At 40.4% G+C, this 22,991-nt stretch overlaps 1 protein-coding gene across 6 annotated transcripts in view; it reads right to left on the bottom strand.

The window, feature by feature from the left end:
* trip11 (thyroid hormone receptor interactor 11) overlaps positions 1-22,991 on the bottom strand; it is a 102,159-nt gene that overhangs the window by 60,144 nt on the left and 19,024 nt on the right. For 3 of the 6 annotated variants that reach the window (XM_069916117.1, XM_069916114.1, XM_069916116.1), the window contains exons 2-5: positions 16,251-16,327; positions 11,335-11,445; positions 8,631-8,906; positions 6,393-6,461 (exon numbers count right to left, since the gene is read on the bottom strand). In XM_069916117.1, the coding sequence (XP_069772218.1) occupies positions 6,393-6,461; positions 8,631-8,906; positions 11,335-11,445; positions 16,251-16,327 (533 nt within the window). Of the gene's footprint in view, positions 1-6,392; positions 6,462-8,630; positions 8,907-11,334; positions 11,446-11,850; positions 12,015-13,673; positions 14,030-16,250; positions 16,328-22,991 lie in introns of those variants that run through there. The other 3 variants (XM_069916118.1, XM_069916115.1, XM_069916119.1) reach the window with 3 other exon arrangements.

Consider the following 22,991-nt stretch of genomic DNA (forward strand, 5'->3'; position numbering starts at 1 on the left):
ACAATAAAATAGCTAATTATATTATAGAAATGTTGGGCATAAATACAGTACAACTCCGATTATCCAAAATGGCCGGGAACAGGCCTACATCAGATAAACTTTTTTTTTCGGAGAATTGGTCATTTTTTTAAAAAAACAGCCCAGTAGCAACAGCAAATCACTTGTATTAAAGTTTAAACAACAACAAACAACAAGGGATGGCTCTTTAAGCATTAAAATAATGTTTAATTCTCACCAACAAAATGCTGGCCACCGCCGAACACAACGTAGCCACCGATCACCAAGCCCTCCCAACTACCACTGCCATTGATCCCCGGGGAGGCTTCCTGGGCTGGTGGAACACTCACTGGCAAGTCGATAGGCTCCTGTCTCCCTGGTGACTGGAGTCCCAACTCCGAATCTTTCCCAAGGCCTACTGCACACCGGGGAAGTAGGCCAAGGGGAGGATTTGGAGTCGGTGTCCGGTGTGCCAAGGAGGGAGGGAGGGAGGGAAAGAGAGAAGAGGATAGCAGGGGAGGGGGGACAGAATGCCTCTGAGCCCGAGGTCCTGTTCTCCTTGATGATGCCGGGACAAGGGATTGATCCGCCCACTTGCAGCTGGGAGACAGTAACATGCAGTTTGGGAGGAAGAGTTGGAGAGAAATGTCAATAGGGGAAAAAGAAAAGAAGAAATACAAAGAAATGGGGAGGGAATTACCTGAAATGAGGACAAATTGTTCTAATTTCATACAGGGTGAATTTTTTTTCCAACCTGTGAGGTCAGTTTGGCTCCAAAAAAAATTCAGATAAATGAGGATTTTTGATTTGTTTCCAATATCCTCGTTTTCCTGAAATTTTTTTTAAAATTTGAATGGAGGATTTCAGAGAATACGATTTTGGATAAATCGGAGTTGTAACTATACATTTACAATGGTCAAAGCTCGATGATTGTTTCCACTGTTAATTTAGCACTCTCCCACTCCTATGCTTAACAACGAAGCAATGTACTATTTTGGCATTTTATTTAAAATGTCAAATAACTTCCTATTTTCATCTATACACATGACCGTCAAGTTCAGCTCCAACAGAAAATATAAATTTGCTGATGACATCACCATTGTTGGCTGAGTAAACAGGGAATAATGAGTCTGATTGTAGGATTGAGATCAAAAATCTGGTTGGGGTTTGATGAAGGATTTCAGCTCAAAATGCTAACCATTCATTTTCTCCCAGAGATGCTGGTTGTCCCATCAAGTTCTTCTAGCAGATTGTGTTTATGTTCAAAAATGTGGTTGGTTGCTGCCAGAACAACAATCTTGCTCTCAATGCCAGCAAGGCCACAGAGCTGACTCTGGATTTTAGGAAGGGAAAGCCGAGGGACCAGTCTTCATCAGCAAGAATGATCTGGAGAGGATTAATAACTGGGTGGCCATATATCAGAGGACCTCTCCTGGGGCCAGTACACTGAGGCAACTAGCAAGAAAGCCTCCACTTTCTGGTGCACTGTGGAAAGTATACTGACTGGTTGCATCACAATCTGGATGGCAAACTTAAATGCCCAGGAACATAGAAGGCTGCAAAGAATGGCAAACAAAATCTGGTCCATCTTGGGCAACATCCTCCTATCCATCAAAGACATCTATGTGAGGCTCTGCCTTGAGAAAGCAATCAGCAACACCTTAGACCACCCTGGCCATGCTCTCTTCTTGATGCTGCCTTCAGGAAGAAAGTACAGAAGCTGGAAATCCAGCATTTTAAAATTCAAGAACATTTTCCAAAAGCTATCAGGCTTTGATCCTCCCTGTATCACCCAAACCACAACAAGACTACACTTCTACTATACTATTGACACAACACATTTTTGCCAACTGTGAATTGTTATGTTCTCTTATATTTATCATGTTTTTTTTTCCCTCTCCATACAAATTTAACCTAATTTGTGTTAGTGTGTTTTACATAACTGGGAAGCAGAAGCAAGACTAATTATTCTGCAAATTATGCTTTAATGAGACAATAAAGTCTCATTCATTCAACATTCTTCTGCAAAAGATAGTCAGTGGATAGACACGTACTGAAGGATGACTTCAATACCTGAACAAATTTGACCAATGAATTCCAAAAGCTGGCTCCATAATAAGTCATTATCCAGGAGTTCAGAGAAACCTAGCAAATGATTGGCTTCATTAAAATAGCTGTAATTCAGTGCCTATAGATACAGAACAAGAATTTTGCCACCAATGGAATGCACCGAATCAGTAGATTACAATTGGTTAACATAAGGAGCACTTTTATTGGCCTCAGGACCTTGCCTCAGTGAAAACAGGGTTAATGATCACTAGCTGCATTACATTCCAGAGACTCACCAACTGACTAGGCAACCAGGCAAAGATAAAATGCACTTTGTTTTCAATGATACCATTCTCTGAAAGGTATGAAACAGGCTATTTTAACCACGTGAAATGTTAACTGAAATGGACCAAGAGAATGAAAAAAAATTAATGCAGCCAGAATGAAAAAACAACAGCAATCACTTATAACTGATAATTCACCATTATTGTTGTTGCCCTTTATCAGCTACGCAATATGCCCTTGCACAACATGCTCTGCAGCTCAGAAGGGAAAAGTGAAGTCAGGCAGAATAACTGTGATAGATCAGGCAGGATAAAGGAAAATCCCATGAGATTCTATGACAAGTAAAAGGGGAGCAAGGGTGATAATTGGCTCCATTAAAGATCAACATGCCCATTATTGTGTATAGCCACAGGAAATGGGTGAGGTTTTTAAATGAAGATTTCTCATCAATCTTTACTTTGAAGATTATGAAAACTTTGGAATGGAAGCAAACAAGTTGTAATATCCTGCATCATGTGCATGGTACCAGGAAGGAGGTATCAGCAGTCTTGGAGTGCATAAAGGTGGACAAATCCCCAAGCCTGATCCAAGTACATCCTTGAACTTTGTCTTTCTGGATATAAAGTTAATTGGGAAAAAAGTGAAATATTACCGGTAAGTGAAGGAGATTATTCAGTTTATAAGAATACTATTAATTTGAAATGGACTGATCGAATTGAACATTTGGGTATAATTTTGGATGTTAATTATCAATCTTTATATAAATTAAATTATGTTCCGTTAATAAAAAAAATTAAAACTGATTTGATTATATGGAAAGATTTACCTATTAATTTATTGAGTAGGATAAATACAATTAAGATTAATATTTTTCCGCGTATACAATATTTGTTTCAATCTACTCCGTATTTACTTGATAATATTTTTTTGAGATTTGAATAAAATGGTTAGGGAGTTTTTATGGAGAGGTAAATTTTCGAGAGTAGCTTTGAATAAATTAACTTGGAAATATGAGTTAGGGGGATTATGTTTACCACATTTTCAAAATTATTATAAAGCAGCCCAACTTAAATGTATTAGTTCATTGATGGATTTGGTACGGCGTCCTAGTTGGGCCAAAATTGAGATGGCAAATATTTCTGAATTTGAAATACATCAATTTTTGTTTAGATGGAATGTAAATTTGTTACAACAATATAATGTGCCTATACTAAAACATTTAATGAAGTTATGGATAAAGAAAAATAAAATGATAGGTTCAAGGGGTAAATTATCGGCTTTGACTCCGTTGTATAATAATCAACTTATTTCTTTTTCAATATATAATCGAAGTTTATTGCATTGGAGATTTAAAGGTGCGAAAAATTTGGGAGATCGTTTTAAAGAGGGTAAATTTTTATCTTTTAATCAGATGAGGGACAGTTTTGGTATTGATAAGAACTCTGTTTCTCTATTATCAAATTCGATCTTTGGTAAAACATATGTTTGGTAGAGATATGATTTTACCTGAAATGACTAAATTTGAGACTTTTCTTATGAAGGTACCAGAGAAGGGTTATATTTCATCTATGTATCAAATATTACAGAATGGTATGGATAAAAAGGGTTGGGATAGATCTAAAAGTAAATGGGAAGCGGATTCTGGTTTTATTTTTTCCCGAGGATGATTGGTTAGATATCTGTTATGATAGTGTAACTAGACTGATAAATGCACGTTATGCAATGATTAACTATAATTTTTTTTACATCAATTATACTTAACACCTGAAAAATTAAAAAAGTATGGTTTTCATGAATCAGATTTGTGTTTTAGATGTGGTAATACAGTTGGAACTTTTTTTCATGCGGTTTGGTCACGTATACATATACAATCTTTTTGGAAGAAAATTCAATTGTTTTTAGAATACCTGTATAAGATTAAAATACTTTTAGATCTGACAATACTTTTATTGGGTAGTTTGCAACCTCTGAAAGGTTTGGGATTAGATAAGTTTCAGCTTGCTTTTGTATATTTAGCTTTATCTGTAGCAAAAAAATGTATTGCTAGTATGTGGAAAGATACAAATATGATTGATATTAATAGATGGCATAATGAGATGAAATATTGTTTAATAATGGAAAAAATTATGTATGTTTTGTGTGATAATTATATTTTTTTATTAATAAGTGGTTGTTATATTCAGAATATTTACATTTCAATTTACATTGATTAGATCTTAATATGTATATTTAATTATTCTTTAATATTTTTCTTTTTTTTCTTTATGGCTCTCCTTAGGAGAGTTGGCTGAAGGGGGAGGGGGTTCTTTTCTTTTTTTTCCTATATATAAAAAATAACATTCATGTTTATGGTTAATTGTTGTATATGTCATATACTATTTGTTTTTTGAACGAATAAATAGTTTTTTAAAAAAGATGATGAAAACTTTGGAATGGAAGCAAGCAAGTTGTAATATCCTGCATCATGTGCATGGTACCAGGAAGGAGGTATCAGCAGTCTTGGAGTGCATAAAGATGGACAAATCCCCAAGTCTGATCCAAGTACATCCTTGAACTTGGTGGAAAAGTAGTAAAGATATTGCAGAGGTCTCTGCAGAGATTTAATCATCTTTGGTCTCAGGGGAGGAGGAGGTATGAACCATAAAACTAGAGAGGGCCTATTGCTGTGCAGTTATTTGAAAACGGCAGCAAGGATAAACTGGAGAACTAGGGGTCCTCAAGTAGAATAGAGGGAAAGTTGCTGGAGAAGATTCCGAGGGACAGGATTTACTAGCATTTGGATAGGAAGGGACTGATTAGAAGTAGTCAGCATGGTTTTGTGAATGGGAGATTGTGCTTTACAAATGCTATACTTTTTTTTTGAAGAGGTGATCAGATGACTAATGAGGACAAGTTGGTGAACATGGTGCATGTATGGACCTCATCAAGGCCTTTGACAAGATCCCAGGTTATATCACTTGGGTCCAAGGTGAGCTGGTTTATTCGATTCAAAACTTAATAGTGGAAGGAATCAGAGATAGCAGTGGAGGATTGCTTTTCTGATTGGAGACCTGTGACCAGCAGTGTGCCACATGGGTCACTGCTGGGTCCACTGTTGTTTGTCATTGAAATTAATGATTTGGATGGCAATTAACATGATCAGTAAAATTAGTGGTGTAGTGGACAGCGAAGAATGTTATCTGATTTAACAACAGAATCTAGATCAGTTGGGAAGAAGTGGCAAACTAATTTAACTCTGACAAGTACGAGATATTTCAGATTTGCAAATCATACAGGGTAGGACTTACGCAGTAAATGGCAGGGTTCTGGAGAGTGTTGGAGAATAGAGAGACCTCAGGGTACAAGCACACAGTTCCATCAAAATGGTGTTTCAGGAAGTATTTGACATTCTTACCTTCAATGGATAGTTTATTGAGCGCAAAGGTTAGGCCCTCATATTACGGCTGCAAAAGGAGATGGTACTGTGTGCGGTTCTGGTCGCCCAGCTATAGAAAGGATATCAAGAAATTGGAAGGAATGCAGATTAGATTTACCAAGATATTGCCTGGATTGGCAGGCTTGATCATAGGGAGAGGTTGTATAGGCATGGTCTTTATTCCCTTGCGCATAGGAGGCTGAGGGGTGACCTCATAGAAGTATGTAAAATAATGAAAGGCCTGGATAAAGCCAATGAACACAATCAATTTCCCAGGAAAGATATCTAGAGTCTAGGTTTAAAGTGAGAAGAAAGAGATTAAAGATAGACCTGAGAGGCAATTTTTTCCCCCATACAGAAAGCAGTCCATACCTGGAACAAGCTGCCAGAGGAAGCTAAGCAGGTATTGCAACATTCAAAAGACAGTTGAACAGATGCATAGATTGGAAGTGCTTAGATTGACATGGACCAAACGTGAGTAAACAAGACTCATCCAGAATGCCAGTTTTCTCAGTGTGGTGAAGTTGCACCAATGGATGCTTTCTTTGCTGTTCGATTCTAAAACTCAGACATTATATTTCCTGATGACTGTTGAAATTGAAGCCCTAATTGCAAATAGAGCATTTAATTTGAATGATGCTCTTACCTCTATTGTCTTGTGCAATTTATAAACATCATCCTGATCAGAGCTGACTGTTCCTTGACTCTTGGTTATCTAAAATTAACAACATAAAGAATTAACTTTTTCTTTTCAAAACTGCAATGAGCAATTTGTACAAAAACCCAAACTCTAAATTAAATGCAGATCACCAAATAGGTTTTATTCTAATGAAATACAAACAGCTCAGCAACTCTACACAAATAGCAAAATACAAACACTTTTTTTTTTACAGCAAAGGTTCTCCAAGGTGATACGATAAGCCAGGGGTGTCCAACTCAAATTCACCGAGGGCCGAACTAAATATTTTAAACAACATCTGCATGTTTTCTCTTCTTTCAACATATGTAACGTTAAACTTTTTCTTATTAAAATAAATGTTTAATAATAGTTTTGGATCAACTCTTTCCAGAAGCATTAACAAATGAGAAATAAAATATTCAATACATAATATTTCTCGATAGAGGATTTGTCAAATGTTGCTAGTGTGCTGTCGAATAGTAAAATCTGAGGGCTATTGAGAATGTGGGAGAATAAGATGATTCCTGAAACAATCCAATGGGTGACTGATTGTGGGCATGAACTCTAGCAGGGTTATTTGCCATGCCCTTTTTCCATTGGTACAGATATCCTTTGATTGACACACTTTTCAAGTTTTATGCCTAATGAGCTTGTATCCAGGTGCAGGACCATTTTTAACCAGGAATATATTTATCACTGTGACATGAAACTATTGGAAGATCGTTTTATCCTGAGATTAAAGTTCATAATCCTTACTCAGGCCTGTGTGTGGGAGGGCGGGGTTTGCGGGCGATCGGGTTGGACGACGACAATGCGGGGGCATCGGCTCTCGATGCAGGGCGGCATCTCGGCGGATCAGCGGCCCCGTCACCGTGAGTCGCGGGTTGGCCTGCGGCAGGGAGGGGGAGTGGGCAACGTCCTGGTGAGGTCAGGCCCGAGGCCTCTGGTTCCGGGTGCTGGGAAGCGGCCTTGGCTTCCCCTGACACCGGCCAGGCCCCAAAACCAGAGTCCACGGTGAGACCCTGCAACGTAAACAGAGGAGGTGGGGGCGATTAGCAGGCTGACACCAATGCATTCTGGGATTATAGTATTAGCCGTGCATGCGCTATACTGGCGCGGCAGCCAGCGGGCCACCTCTAATACATTTTTGAAATGATCTTGCGGGCCAAATATAATTATATCGCGGGCCAAATTTGGCCCGCAGGCCAGAGTTTGACATGTGTGATAAGCCATAAAGATGGATTTTAGAGTCCTGACAAAGCATCCTTCAGCACAGCAAAGAACAAGAGATTTAATAGAGGCTTTTAAAATGAAAGCTTTATATGGAGCTGAAAAACATTGCTTCGAGTTGAGGAGGCAGTGTCAAAGGGAGTCAATTTAAAGCAGCCACACAATAACTTGGGAAAAATGGTTTTGCATAGATGATTGTTGGATTTGGAAGGCCCTGCTGTTGGGAAAAATTAAAAATTGAGCTTTCCATCTTCAAAAGAACTCCACATAAATATTTGGAGCAGGAGATGATATCTCAAGAGGTTGGGATCGTGGAATCGATCTACTTTTATTTTTGTAAAATGCCGTTACAAGCACTGCAGCCTCATGCCTTGTTTGAGCCCCTCAAATTATTATACCCAGACAAACAGAAATAAATCTTCACAGAAAGTAAAGCGTTGAATAAAAAATCCTCAGCATAATTCATCTTGTGATTGCCATTATTCATGCCTTCAGTCTCTCGAACACAAAATAGCATTTTTTTTTAAGTTTTAGAAATGGATATCGAATACCTGTATTTAACTACTCAACTTTCCAAATTCCCTGACAAGATTTGCAGTGAGTGCGTGCATCTTAATTTACAGAATTTCGTCCAAAACATATTTTTAGCATTCTTGGATCAACAAATGCAATAAGAGTTCAATTGCTAGTCCAAAAAGCAACACTGGATGGATTTTTTTGGTGTTATGCAGCAATCAGCCCTGATGCACAAGTATGGAAATGTATGAATACAATGAATTTATCCATATCCTCAGGGAAAAATATATTATATGATGTTAGAGAATACAGGTGAAAGGATACAACTAAAAAGTGTGGAGGTAGCTGAGACATAGTATTCAAAGATTCTGATAACATGAAATTCCAGAATTCTGAAATTAATTTCAGCATCAATAATTATATAACTGTTTGTTGACCACGATAATACAATTCACAGACCTCTGCCAATGCTTTCCAGTGGTCAACATCACCTTCCAACCTTGACACTTCTTTGGAAAGTCTATTGATCTCATGCTGGGACCAGATGACATCTCCAAAATCCATGGTGTCCCCATGGAACGTGGGGGTGAGAGGCACATCACCAGGCAAAAAGGTAGCAGAGCCTGACGATGTAGTAATACTGGTTTCTGTCCGTGCTGGCCGAGCAATGGACTGAAGCTTCTGTACTTGGTCCTGTAATGCATTCTGCCTGGCTTTCAAATGGCTGATTTCCACCTTTTAAAATAAAAATAATCAGGTAGCCACACTCAGCGATATTAATTCAAATTAAGATGAGATAAAATTACAAGCATCATGCCAAAAAAATTTTCAACCATCTTGGAACAAACAAAAATGTATGCATTTCGTCTGCCATCACGAGCATCAGCGTTGAAATCTCGAACCCGGAGCATGGAGAGATGCTTTCAAATAAAAGTCAAACAGGATCACCAAACGATTTCAAAAATCACAGGAAAACACAAAGATCCAGAGATCCTAAAACGTACTCTTGTGGTTATTTGACTTGCCCAGACATAATGGCTTTCCCATTAATTATATAATACACAAATATAATGCCATAATTCTTCTGTAACTAAATGGAATACCAGCACTCAAAAATGAACAGCAGCTCTTAATGGCAACTAACCTAACAGCATTGCAGAGTCCTGAAGAGCTAAAAATCCAATTAGAAAGCTGTTGTTAGCCTAATTACTTTAGTTTTCTCCTTCAGTGAAGCAAATGTGAGATATTTTATCTAATTCTTTCCTCCAACCCAAAAGGATACTGTCAATTTCTCAGAACTTTATCAAAGATCATTGCATACTTTCATTTGTTTCAGAAAGTATCCAGTATTTTTTTTATTGTTATTACTTTGAACATGTTCAGATTTATAAGTTTTGATCCTCCACCAGTCAAAAGGAGTGTCAGACATCCTGTCAATATCTCTTGGAACCATCCTTAAAGTGCATGGCAGCGCCCAGCATCCCCTTTCCTCAATCCTTACAAAGCAGTGTTCCACCTTGCATTCTATACAGTGCAAACCTCCTTTCAAGCATGACAGATCAAGCCACCCTGTCATTCAACATATATCAGGTAACTTCAATTTGCTCCTTTCTCCTATAACAACTATATTTAAAGCCTTAGATGAAAATGTTGACAATTGAAAAAAAATACTTAGCCACTAGTTGCAATAAATATAAACTGGTGAAAAACTGAGCAAGTTCTCGAAATATTCAATGTGTGTCAAAAAACTGTAATTCATATCTTTGCTTAACAGTAATAATGAAAAGCTTTTAATCTCACAGAAAAACATTGACAATGTTGGTGCTTAATATTCTTATGGCAGTGTAACAAACTGACGATTCAAATACACAACACCAAATTGAGCTGGATCTGATCTACTGCTCAGACTCTTGCCACACAAAAACCCACATGCTCATGCTTGATTGAACCAGGTACAGATGGGCAATCAAATCGACCTGCATCTGGGTGTACCTGATCAAACATGGAAAGGCCTCAGACAGCATTTCACTAAAGCCCCATACCCAGAAGGCTGGCATTCTTTGCTGGGCTGGGAGCAGAACCTTGTTTTCTACCAAAGCCAAGACAATTAACATTTAGTAAAACTATTTTAAAATTTAAAATAAAAATTAAAACACAAAGTAATAAAATTAATGTAATTAAAAACAAATGACATTGACTAAAAGTTTTAAAATTCTACAATCTCCAGGCAAGCATATCACATTCAAGTGAATAATGACTCCTATCCTTACTTCAGATGCCTCTGGCATAGCATAGGAGTCCAATTCTGGAGACATAGCATAGTGAGAATATCTAAAATGCAAACCAAGTCCAATAAATCTGGGATTTTCTTGCCTGAAATGATATGCGCATTAGCAGTCAGACAGTCAACAGTCCAACCTGGTTAACAATCCTGAACAAACAGCATATGATTAAAAGGCAACTATCATCTATTACTTTTTCCTCTCGAGAACGTCAATATCATCTTGTTACAATTTATGTCCTTGGTCCATACAATTAGATTTTACATTTATTCCTCATACAAATTAATCTGACATAGATTTAAAGGTGATAACTTCAGAAAATATCTTTTATATTTTTGAAATAACAAATGAAAGTGAAATTAAATAATTCTGTTTTTCACCAATGCAATCCTTTTGTCATGGAAGAGAAGGTGGGAAGAAGAGTTTCAGTTTGGTCTTGGTTATTCATCTGCTCCGAAGAACTTTTTAAAAAGTTCTACCATGATTAAACAATGTGACGTGACCATGTTTGAGGTGATGGTTGTTGAATTAGCCAATTTCTCCATTGGGATTACAGCTGATCTTTTTGTTTTTGATAGGTTGGGAAAGAGAAATTGGAGTTTCTGGAATGAATCCCTTTTCAGAAATCAATGTTGAAAGTGCTTGGCAGCAATTGTTGAGAATTATCACAATCAAATTGTCTGCCGACACTCATTTGTTGCTCACAGATGCAAGCAAATGGAGATGATGCAGTACCTGCACACCTTGATGTACAATTTCCCAAATAAAAATATTTGGGGATAACATTTAAATAGCCAAAGTAATTTTCCTTATTATTATCCAAGTAATAATGTTTAATAGAATAATTAATAGAAAGGAAGAGAAATGCATCTTTGACCTACTTCTTTCTGCTGTAGCTGGGTTCTATAGTCTGATGAGAGGTGCTTTATTTGGAGCTCTGATGCTGTTGCTTTCTCTTCCATATCTGTGTAAAGTTTTCTCAACCGTTCATACTGAAAAAAAAAACAGATATGCCAAACAACAAACACAAAATTGTACACCAAAGTTAATTCTCAAGAGGATTTGAAAATATCAATTTAGAATAGGAAGAAGAACATGAAAATCTGTAGACACTGTGGTTGAAGTAAAAACAACGCTGGAGAAACTCAGCAGGTCCTTCCCTTCCCCCTGTCTTCTATCCCTCAGCTCTCCACCCCTTCCCTCTCTATTCACCTTCCCATCTCTCCTCCCCCTGCTTGCTGCTGTGCCCTCCCTCCCTCCCTTCTCTACCTATTACCTATTGTGACCATCCTCCTTTCTCCCCCCCCCCCTTAATTTTTTTTAAATAAATTGGGTGCCTGCCAACATTTTTCCACACTTTGATGAAGGGCTCAAGCTCAAAACATCAGGTTATGTACCTTTATCTTTGCTGTGTTTCTCCATTTAGAATATGTTCCGTGTTGACATCTTGTTCGGAAAAGTATCCAATTTTTTTTTTTAAACTCTGTCTCCATAAAGGCAGTAAAAATATGAATGTTAGGACCCAACGCACCTCAACCTTTTATACTAATGGTGGATCACAAGCTTAGCACAAATAGACCAAAATCAAATTGCACAACTACTTTCATTGGGTTGAATGGCTTAAGAAGTTCTGACTGACATGAAGGTAGAGCATAATTCCCCTCAACAGGGAACCTAATTTCAGCTTATTCCTGTTATACGTCAGGATGTGACATGGGAATTAAACACTTGCTGCACTCACCTTACACCAATTTCATTTGTGTGAATGCTGCAACCACTGCAACCAAAGAAGAGGTACAAGGACTGCCTAAAGAAATCTCTTGGTGCCTGCCCCATTGACCACTGCCGGTGGGCTGATCTCGCCTCCAACCGTGCATCTTGGCGCCTCACAGTTCGGCGGGCAGCAGCCTCCTTTGAAGAAGACCGCAGAGCCCACCTCACTGACAAAAGGCAAAGGAGGAAAAACCCAACACCCAACCCCAACCCACCAATTTTCCCTTGCAACCGTGCCTGCCTGTCCCGCATCGGACTTGTCAGCCACCAACGAGCCTGCAGCTGACGTGGACATTACTCCTCCATAAATCTTCGTCCACGAAGCCAAGCCAAAGAAGAAGAATGTCAAGTTGCAGCTTCTTACACTCTTACAATGGTGGCAATGCCAAAATGGAAATATTTAATATCCAAATTTTTGTTGATAAGAACACAAGGAGCAGGAGTAGGCCACTTGGCCTGACGAGCTTGTTCCACCATTTAATACAACAGGCATTAGACTCTGTTCCATTTACCTGCCTCCCCCCCACCCCCCCCAATAAGCCCTTAACTCTCCTCCTATGAAAATCTATCTAACTGTGTTTTAAATAGTTACTGAAGCAGCCTCTGCTGCTTCCCTTGGGCAGAGAATTCCATAAATTCACTTCTCTCTGAAAAGAAAAACTATTCCTCCTCGTCTCCATTCCAAAACTCTGCTCCAAATCTTGAAGCTACATCCTCTTGTTCTAGTCTCACCTACCAGTGGAAACAACTTTCCTGCCTCCATCTATTTATCCTTTTCCTAATTTGGATCTATTGGATCCCCGTTCATTCTTCTAAATTGACAACACAGAAATTAGCAGAATTTATCGGGATCTGTCTTTTGTACCCTGAAATACTATGTGTGTACCCCCATTTGAGGCCACATTTCTCATTTTCATCTCATGTACAAGACAACCAAACTCAATGTCACATGTACCAAGATACAGTGATCGAGGTTGTTTTGCAAGCAAATCAGTAAATATTTCATATGAAGTACAAAACATTACAAAATTACAGTTACAGAGAGAGATCAGTTGGCATGGAGCAAAGGCAACATTTTACTATTTTAGGATTCATTCAAGAGTCTGATAATAGTGGGGAGAAAAACCTATTCTTAAACCTGTGTGCGAGAGTCTTCTTCCCAATGAGAGCGTGGGGATGTGGTGGGACAAATCTTTTAATATGTTGGCTGCTTTATCAAAGCAGCAGAAGTTCTAGATGGGGTTGATGAGGGGAAAGGATATGTGTGATGGCCTGAGATGTACTTGCACTTTCTCGATAGGAAAGTTTCAGTGGTGCACTTGCAGAAGTTGAGAAGGAATGCTAGTGACGTGCCAAATTTCCTGAGGCTTCTGAAGTAGACACTTGTCACTTTCTTAGCTATCGCATCAACGTAGGTGGACCAGGATAAGTCACTGGTGGTATTTACCCTAGAAATTTACACCTGTCTGCATTCTTCACTTCAGGGCCATTGATAGGAACCAGGGAGTGAACTATGCCCCTCCTCCAGAGGTCGACAACTAAATATTTGGTCTTGCTTCTGTTGAGGGAGATGTTATTGTCCAGGCTCCAAGCCATGTCCCTCTTTCTCTCTTCTGTATTCTTTGTCATCGATAGAGATCTGCCTATGTCAGTGGTCTCATCTGCAAATTTATAGATAGTGTTGGATCTATGTTTAGTAGGTGAACCAGGAATGCATTCAGCCTGTCATCAATGCTAACTGTGAACATGCATATTAGTTCCATTCCCCACTTGTTTCCCAAAACAGGCTTACCTTGAGTGACAAAACAGTTCTGTTTTTACAGAAATCGAAAGCTGATTTCATCCAAAATTCAGAACATACATAAAATTATTCGTTAACCATATGATAACCAGACCTTTGCAGTATTGTAAAAAAGCATAAGCTCCTTTCACACTGGCACCTTGTCCCAGAAATTGACAGCCAATCTATCGGTTAAGGGTCCAGTGTGAAAGCTCTCTAATCGTCATCAGATGTCGGGGATGATACTACCCAAATCGTCCCTGGCATTTGATGATACCTGCGTGCCAGTGTGAAAGAGACATAGGGTATCCTGGGATAAAGTAGTGGCATGTTGAGTACGTTTTTGTGAGAGTCCAGGAATGTGAAGGAAGCAAAAGATTAAAAAGGTATAAAATTTAACCAACCTACATAAACCTTTTGTAAATGTCTAAAGGACCATGGGAAAGTCGCAGTGGGAGAGGGAGATGGCAGATCTGCCATCCAAGAATTCCATGTAGCAGAGAAACCCCTCCACGAGTGCTCTGTGCATACAGCCCTTTCCCTGCTGCATGGAATTCTGAGAGGGCAGGTCCCACCATCTTTATAAATTGTGTGCTATAGCTGCTAGGACTTTCCCACAGTGTTTATAAATTGTGCAGCTATACTTTCCCAGTCTTTTATAAAATTATAAAGGTTTATATAGGTCAGCACAACAACAGGGGCTGAAGGGCTCATGCTGTGCTGTACATAAAGCTTAATTATGTTATAATTAGGCATGATTAATTTTGTTCAAATACAAGATCATAATACATTGATCAGCAGTTAGGGCAGGTCCATCATCGCTCCATGAATCACACAGATGTCACCGGTGAAGGATAGAACACCCTATCCTCAGGGATGCCTTGTGATGAGTGTGAAAGGACAGAGAGAACTGGTTAACAGTGGTCCAGTATGAAAGGCAAAAATGGCTTCCTTTACCTTTGCCAGCATGAAAAGGTATATGTCGACTTGATGAGGCCTGGTCAAGATTGTGCCAGGAGAGTGTAACCAATACAATTAATGTTAGATATCAAATGGTACAATAAAAATTCTTTTACACCAATTATACTACACTCTGTATAAATTACATGGACTTAATTCAAATTGTTCTGACAAATATTTCAGATGCAACAAACAGGAACCTTATAACATGCAGTTTGGTCTTGTGAATAAGTGGGAAAATCATGGGAAGACTTGAATATATTTTTGGGACAAATTATGAAGATATAGATACCAAAAGATCCCAGAATATTTTTGCTTGGTGATTTATATGATACTGATACTAAATTGAAGTTAGACAAATATCAACAAAAATTTTTGAGTGTAGCAATAGCAGTGGCACGGAAATGTACGGCAGTAACATGGAAGTCAGATAATTTTATAAGGTTGGAGAGATGGCATATGGAAATTCAAAACTGTATACCATTGGAAAAGATTACTTATAATTTAAGGAATCAACCTGAGAATTTTTATATGATTTGGAAACCATATATGGATTTCATCAATAAGAGTCCATCCACGTCGACCATAACACCCATTCCTCCCAATTAATATGTACAGGATACAATAATGTTAGGAATATATGAATAGTGAATGATAAAAAAATTCAGGTGTTTTTTTCTTTTTTCTCTCTTTTCTTTTTCTTTGGGAGAGGAGGATAAAAGGAAAATGTATATATCATTTAGTATCATTTTTATTACATAGTATTGTTATATGATGAAGAATTATATGTATGTATTGATGCAAATGAAAACTCAAATTTTCAAACAAAAGGTCTATAGACTGATAAGAAATAATAATCAAGTGGAAAGAAAGAGGATATACACTTGCTTTTGAATTGAATAATATTACAGAAGCTCATTTATATGAAGGCATATCCATTTTTCTGGGCACCTTAACTAGAGGACAGCCTGCAACCTACTTCTCACCTGACCACCAATTCTCCCCCCAACCCCCCCCCACCCCCCCAGTTCTTCTGCCACCCAGCAAAGACAGTTGTAATGTCATTGGGGTAATGGTAAAAAAAACCAGAACGTCACGGAGAAATCTATATATCACATTCAAACTCCATGAAGACAGCATCCAAGGTCACGATGGAACCTAGGTCACTGGAGCTATGCAACTGTATTAATGGCATATCACTCTGCCACCAATTCATTTTCCTGATAACCTATTCTCCCCAAATTTCCATCCCATTAAGCATACGTAAAGAAATGAGACACCAACCTCTGATTTCTGTGTAGTGTAAGCTGTTTCAATGTCTTTCAGTTTTGAATTGGACATATGCAGTTCACTGGTAGCATCTGAAATTCAAGCAAAATACAACAATTTTCACTGCAGGAACATCAAATTCCATTAATATGGTGCGTTTGAAATAGTAAAACTCACAGGCATTATGTAAAAATATCAAACCAAAGGCAGAAAAAAAAAGACAGTTGGCCACCTAAGGAGAAATAATTACTAATGGCTATTTCTTTGGCTTGGCTTCGCGGACGAAGATTTATGGAGGGGTAATGTCCACGTCAGCTGCAGGCTCATTTGTGGCTGACAAGTCCGATGCGGGACAGGCAGACACGGTTGCAGCGGTTGCAGGGAAAAATTGGATGGTTGGGGTTGGGTGTTGGGTTTTTCCTCCTTTGTCTTTTGTCAGTGAGGTGGGCTCTGCGGTCTTCTTCAAAGGAGGTTGCTGCCCGCCGAACTGTGAGGCACCAAGATGCACGGTTTGAGGCAATATCAGCCCACTGGCGGTGGTCAATGTGGCAGGCACCAAGAGATTTCTTTAGGCAGTCCTTGTACCTCTTCTTTGGTGCACCTCTGTCATGGTGGCCAGTGGAGAGCTCGCCATATAACACGATCTTGGGAAGGCGATGGTCCTCCATTCTGGAGACGCGACCTACCCAGCGCAGTTGGATCATCAGCAGCGTGGATTCTCGAGTATTTCGATGTTAGGGATGAAGTCGCTCCAATGAATGTTGAGGATGGAGCGGAGACAACGTTGGTGGAAGCTTTCTAGGAGCCGTAGGTGATGCCGGTAGAGGACCCATGATTCGGAGTCAAATAGGGGTGTGGGTGTGACAACGGCTCTGTATATGCTAATCTTTGTGAGGTTTTTCAGTTGGTTGTTTTTCCAGACTTTTTTGTGTAGTCTTCCAAAGGCGCTATTTGCCTTGGCGAGTCTGTTGCCTATCTCATTATCGATCCTTGCATCTGATGAAATGGTGCAGCCGAGATAGGTAAACTGGTTGACTGTTTTGAGTTTTGTGTGCCCGATGGAGATGTGGGGGGGCTGGTAGTCATGGTGGGGAGCTGGCTGATGGAGGACCTCAGTTTTCTTCAGGCTGACTTCCAGGCCAAACATTTTGGCAGTTTCCGCAAAACAGGACGTCAAGCGCAGAAGAGCTGGCTCTGAATGGGCTATAGACACCTGGGAATAGAGGTGGATCTTAAAGACTATTTTAAGAGGAAAGAGGTTATGAGATTCAGGGAGGGGATCAAAGTGCTTTTGGCCTTAATAGCAAAATCCCAATATCAACTTTGTGAATGTTCAAGAAGATATCTTGGAAGGTTGTTGAAGAGAACTTTGCATAGGTACCAAGGGCAAAGGTTTTGCTTTTCCCATTGTTTAATTGGAACTAGTTTCTGGTCCTCCCACACTAAAGAATAGTAAAACTGTTGGCAAGAGAGGCAGTGGCATGCTAACTGGGCATAATCAGGATAAGGGTAAAAACTAATACTTTTTTTTTGCAAACGTCATTATTGAAGGGCAGTACATGGATGATTAGCAAGGACAGACCAAAGTAACATCCTTATGGAACATCCTAGGTAATGGCATGGATAGGACAAGCCATGATTGATAATTATCTGGCTACAAATGGATAAAGAGGGACAAAAGAGGAGAGAGGTCATGGAGTTATTTTTAATCAACAGAAAAAAAATGCCCTTCAGTCCCTGTGCTCCCACTAATCATCAAATACCCACTGAATCAGTGTATTCCATATTCCAATTGCCGCCTTTGAAAAGGTTCTTGAGCTCCCTCTAAACCTTAATTCTGTACACATCTTACCATATTCTTCCTCAGTCTTTTTCACCCCAAGCAAATCAAACCAAGCTTATCCAGTGTCTCCAGGTAACTCTCTAACCCTGTCCAGATCCTGGTGAATTCTCCCCTCCAACCCTACAGCACAATCATTTATTTGCTCTCATGAGATGAACAGAGCTGTGTAGAGTACTCCAACAGTTCAAAGTTATACCATAATCTCCCATTCTTAAACCCCTTTTCCACTGGCAACCCAGTGAATTGGCTGTGCAGTGTCCCGGGATAGGAAGCCCTTTGTGCCGTTTCCACTGGGCCACCCTTAACTGGGACACTAATTGCTTTTCCACTGAACACAACTCATCCCTGGGGATCGGAGTGTTCTACCTTCATCTGGAAACAGGTGACTTTTTGCTGCCCCTTTTCCACTGATCAGCAAACACCAGGGATACGAGTAGGAGTAGAGGCAGTTAATCCCTGGTGTGAATTGACGTCATTTGACGCCAGCGTTTGTGCTGCCCTGTAGTTATGCCTTGGTTCTGAGGTGGGAGCTGGTTGAACAGCTTCCCATTTGTCTTGTTAATTTGGACCACTGCAGCAGGAAATATATTGGTACCAAGATTCAGAATTACAGTCAGAAAGGCTGACAAAAAGGGACATCTGTGCGGAACCTTGTGTAAAAACAGGATGTTACATTTTCCTATAGAATAAATGGCTGTAATTTAAGCACATTCCACTTGCAATGGTGTGCAGACATAGTAGCTAATACAAAAATCAATGATACAAAACCACTTTTTAAAAGAGTAAACTCTCGAGGGAGAGAAGAATGTTCCATTCAGCCTCTTCTTCAATCATCATTCAGTGTTGTGGTATTCTCAATGCCTCTTTGTGGGATCCAATATCATGTGAATGAACTGAGCTGGTTAAAGTTAATTCAATTATATTTCTTGAAGGAAACTAAAACTCAGCCAGATAATTAAATCTAGGTATCATTCAATAGCTATTGAAATAGATATCAACTTTTTTTTTAAATGCAGAAGACTCTCATTTTATGCTCCACCATTATGCTCCTCAGAATACCTCAAAGCGCTTGAAATACAATATATCCTTTGTTGTATTTTTTAAAAATCACAAATTTCAAGCAAAAGCACTCCTTTATTGGGTTGAAATAGATCTAGTGTTGGTTATTTAAGGTTCAATTACCTGAGAATGTGAGCCAAATTGCTTGCTCATTTTTTTCCAAGTTTATCCAAAACCTTTTTAAAACACAGTTTAATAGGAGCACAAGCCATCATTCTTCAAAACAAGAATGCTCACACCCAAATCATTTGTTTGTGATGCGTGTCAATTCTAAAGTCCAGTTATTGATCACCTGTGAACTCTCCACATCAGCAGATGTCAAATAGCAGAACTCTGGTATGAGTCATCCTGACTAATCAGCGTGACATACAAAACTGGCATTTCCACTTAAGACTTTGAGATACCCAAGAGAAATACAAAACCTAGATACTGGAATCTTCAACAAACTACAAAGATGTTGGAAAAACCATGGGTAGAAACCCAAAACCTTGACTAGCCATTTCTACCCATGGATGTTGGCCAGACTTCCTCCAGCTATGAGATGCATCATCTTATCTAGCTGTTATCTTGTGCATAATCATTCATTTATGCTTAATGAAGGCATGAAACATGATGAAACTCAGTCAGATCAGCTTCAAGATTTTTCTGGAGAGTGGTGTGAATTTTAACTTTGGGACACGCAAAAGAGATTTTATTTTAAACCTTCCACGTGTTGCATACAATTTCTTCTTTTGACCTTCAAATTTGTTGATCAATAAATATTCCTTGTCTGGTAGATTGAAACCTCTGGACTTTTTAAAGGTAAAAAAAAACTGCGTATGCTGGGATCTAGTGCAGTACACAAAAGTGCTTGAGAAACTCAGCAGGTCATGCAACAACCAGAGAAAGCAAAAGGCAATTGACATTTTGGGCCTGAACCTTTCCTCAGAAGTACTGAAAATTAGGTAGACACCCAAATAAAAAGGTTGTAAGTGGGGGGCGGGGAGGGGGGGGGTGTGAGAAAACTGGTGGATACAGGTGGGAGAGGGATGGAGTTAGGAGGTAATATAGAGAGAGGGCAGAGCGTGAAGAAGAGATAGCTCTTTGATTGGAGGACTGGTATGGGCTGGAGAGTTGGAGGAAGAGGGATAAGGTAAAGAGAGAAACCAGAAACCAGGCTCATGATGGATATTGGAGCTTTATATTGATACTGTCTGGTTGGAGACTGTTGAGTTAGATTGCAAAGTGTTGTTCCTCAAATATACAAGGGCCTCAACTTGGCAATGCACATGTATGAACAGAGCTGTCAGTGTGGGAATGGAGTGTGGAATTGGAAATTGGCCAATAGGAAGTCCTTGCTGTTGCAGCAGACAGAGTGAAGGTGCTCAATAAAGCGAGCCCCCATTCTCCATTCTCCCTACATCGGGAGCACTGGATGCAATAAATGACCCCTAAGGGTTCCTTTTTAGACCTGTGATGATGGTTTCCAATGACTCTTTCATTCCAGCAACTTTCCCAAAAATCCAAATTGAATTCATAGCCAGGTACACCACTAATGGGGGTTACCTAATATCAAACATCTTGCAGGTATTCTGAACTCAATAAGAAAGCATTCTCTGGGTGTTTCAACTTTCAGCTCTGTTGGATTTTTTTTTAATATTTTCCCATACCAACCAACTTTTTTCTTTGGCTTGGCTTCGCGGACGAAGATTTATGGAGGGGGTAAAAAGTCCACGTCAGCTGCAGGCTCGTTTGTGGCTGACCAGTCCGATGCGGGACAGGCAGACACGATTGCAGCGGTTGCAAGGGAAAATTGGTTGGTTGGGGTTGGGTGTTGGGTTTTTCCTCCTTTGCCTTTTGTCAGTGAGGTGGGCTCTGCGGTCTTCTTCAAAGGAGGCTGCTGCCCGCCAAACTGTGAGGCGCCAAGATGCACGGTTTGAGGCGTTATCAGCCCACTGGCGGTGGTCAATTTGGCAGGCACCAAGAGATTTCTTTAGGCAGTCCTTGTACCTTTTCTTTGGTGCACCTCTGTCACGGTGGCCAGTGGAGAGCTCGCCATATAATACGATCTTGGGAAGGCGATGGTCCTCCATTCTGGAGACGTGACCCATCCAGCGCAGCTGGATCTTCAGCAGCGTGGACTCGATGCTGTCGACCTCTGCCATCTCGAGTACCTCGACGTTAGGGGTGTGAGCGCTCCAATGGATGTTGAGGATGGAGCGGAGACAACGCTGGTGGAAGCGTTCTAGGAGCCGTAGGTGGTGCCGGTAGAGGACCCATGATTCGGAGCCGAACAGGAGTGTGGGTATGACAACGGCTCTGTATACGCTTATCTTTGTGAGGTTTTTCAGTTGGTTGTTTTTCCAGACTCTTTTGTGTAGTCTTCCAAAGGCGCTATTTGCCTTGGCGAGTCTGTTGTCTATCTCATTGTCGATCCTTGCATCTGATGAAATGGTGCAGCCGAGATAGGTAAACTGGTTGACCGTTTTGAGTTTTGTGTGCCCGATGGAGATGTGGGGGGGCTGGTAGTCATGGTGGGGAGCTGGCTGATGGAGGACCTCAGTTTTCTTCAGGCTGACTTCCAGGCCAAACATTTTGGCAGTTTCCGCAAAGCAGGACGTCAAGCGCTGAAGAGCTGGCTCTGAATGGGCAACTAAAGCGGCATCATCTGCAAAGAGTAGTTCACGGACAAGTTTCTCTTGTGTCTTGGTGTGAGCTTGCAGGCGCCTCAGATTGAAGAGACTGCCATCCGTGCGGTACCGGATGTAAACAGCGTCTTCATTGTTGGGGTCTTTCATGGCTTGGTTCAGCATCATGCTGAAGAAGATTGAAAAGAGGGTTGGTGCGAGAACACAGCCTTGCTTCACGCCATTGTTAATGGAGAAGGGTTCAGAGAGCTCATTGCTGTATCTGACCCGACCTTGTTGGTTTTCGTGCAGTTGGATAATCATGTTGAGGAACTTTGGGGGACATCCGATGCGCTCTAGTATTTGCCAAAGCCCTTTCCTGCTCACGGTGTCGAAGGCTTTGGTGAGGTCAACAAAGGTGATGTAGAGTCCTTTGTTTTGTTCTCTGCACTTTTCTTGGAGCTGTCTGAGGGCAAAGACCATGTCAGTGGTTCCTCTGTTTGCGCGAAAGCCGCACTGTGATTCTGGGAGAATATTCTCAGCGACACTAGGTATTATTCTATTTAGTAGAATCCTAGCGAAGATTTTGCCTGCAATGGAGAGCAACGTGATTCCCCTGTAGTTTGAGCAGTCTGATTTCTCGCCTTTGTTTTTGTACAGGGTGATGATGGTGGCATCACGAAGATCCTGAGGCAGTTTACCTTGGTCCCAACAAAGCTTGAAAAACTCATGCAGTTTGGCATGCAGAGTTTTGCCGCCAGCCTTCCAGACTTCTGGGGGGATTCCATCCATACCTGCTGCTTTGCCACTTTTCAGTTGTTCGATTGCCTTATATGTCTCATCCAGGGTGGGAACCTCATCCAGCTCTAGCCTTAGGGGCTGTTGAGAGAGCTGGAGCAGGGCGGAATCTTGGACTGAGCGGTTGGTACTGAAAAGAGATTGGAAGTGTTCTGACCATCGGTTGAGGATGGAGATCTTGTCGCTGAGGAGGACTTTGCCGTCTGAGCTGCGCAGCGGGCTTTGGACTTGGGGTGAGGGGCCGTACACAGCCTTTAGAGCCTCGTAGAAACCCCTGAAGTCGCCAATGTCCGCGCTGAGCTGTGTTCGTTTGGCGAGGCTAGTCCACCACTCATTTTGGATCTCCCGGAGTTTGCGCTGAAGATGGCTGCATGCGCGACGGAAGGCTTGTTTCTTCTCTGGACAGGACGGCTTTGTAAGGTGAGCCTGGTGGGCAGCTCGCTTCTTTGC

The sequence above is a fragment of the Narcine bancroftii genome, chromosome 2 (assembly GCF_036971445.1).
Source record: "Narcine bancroftii isolate sNarBan1 chromosome 2, sNarBan1.hap1, whole genome shotgun sequence".
NCBI lineage: Eukaryota > Metazoa > Chordata > Chondrichthyes > Torpediniformes > Narcinidae > Narcine > Narcine bancroftii.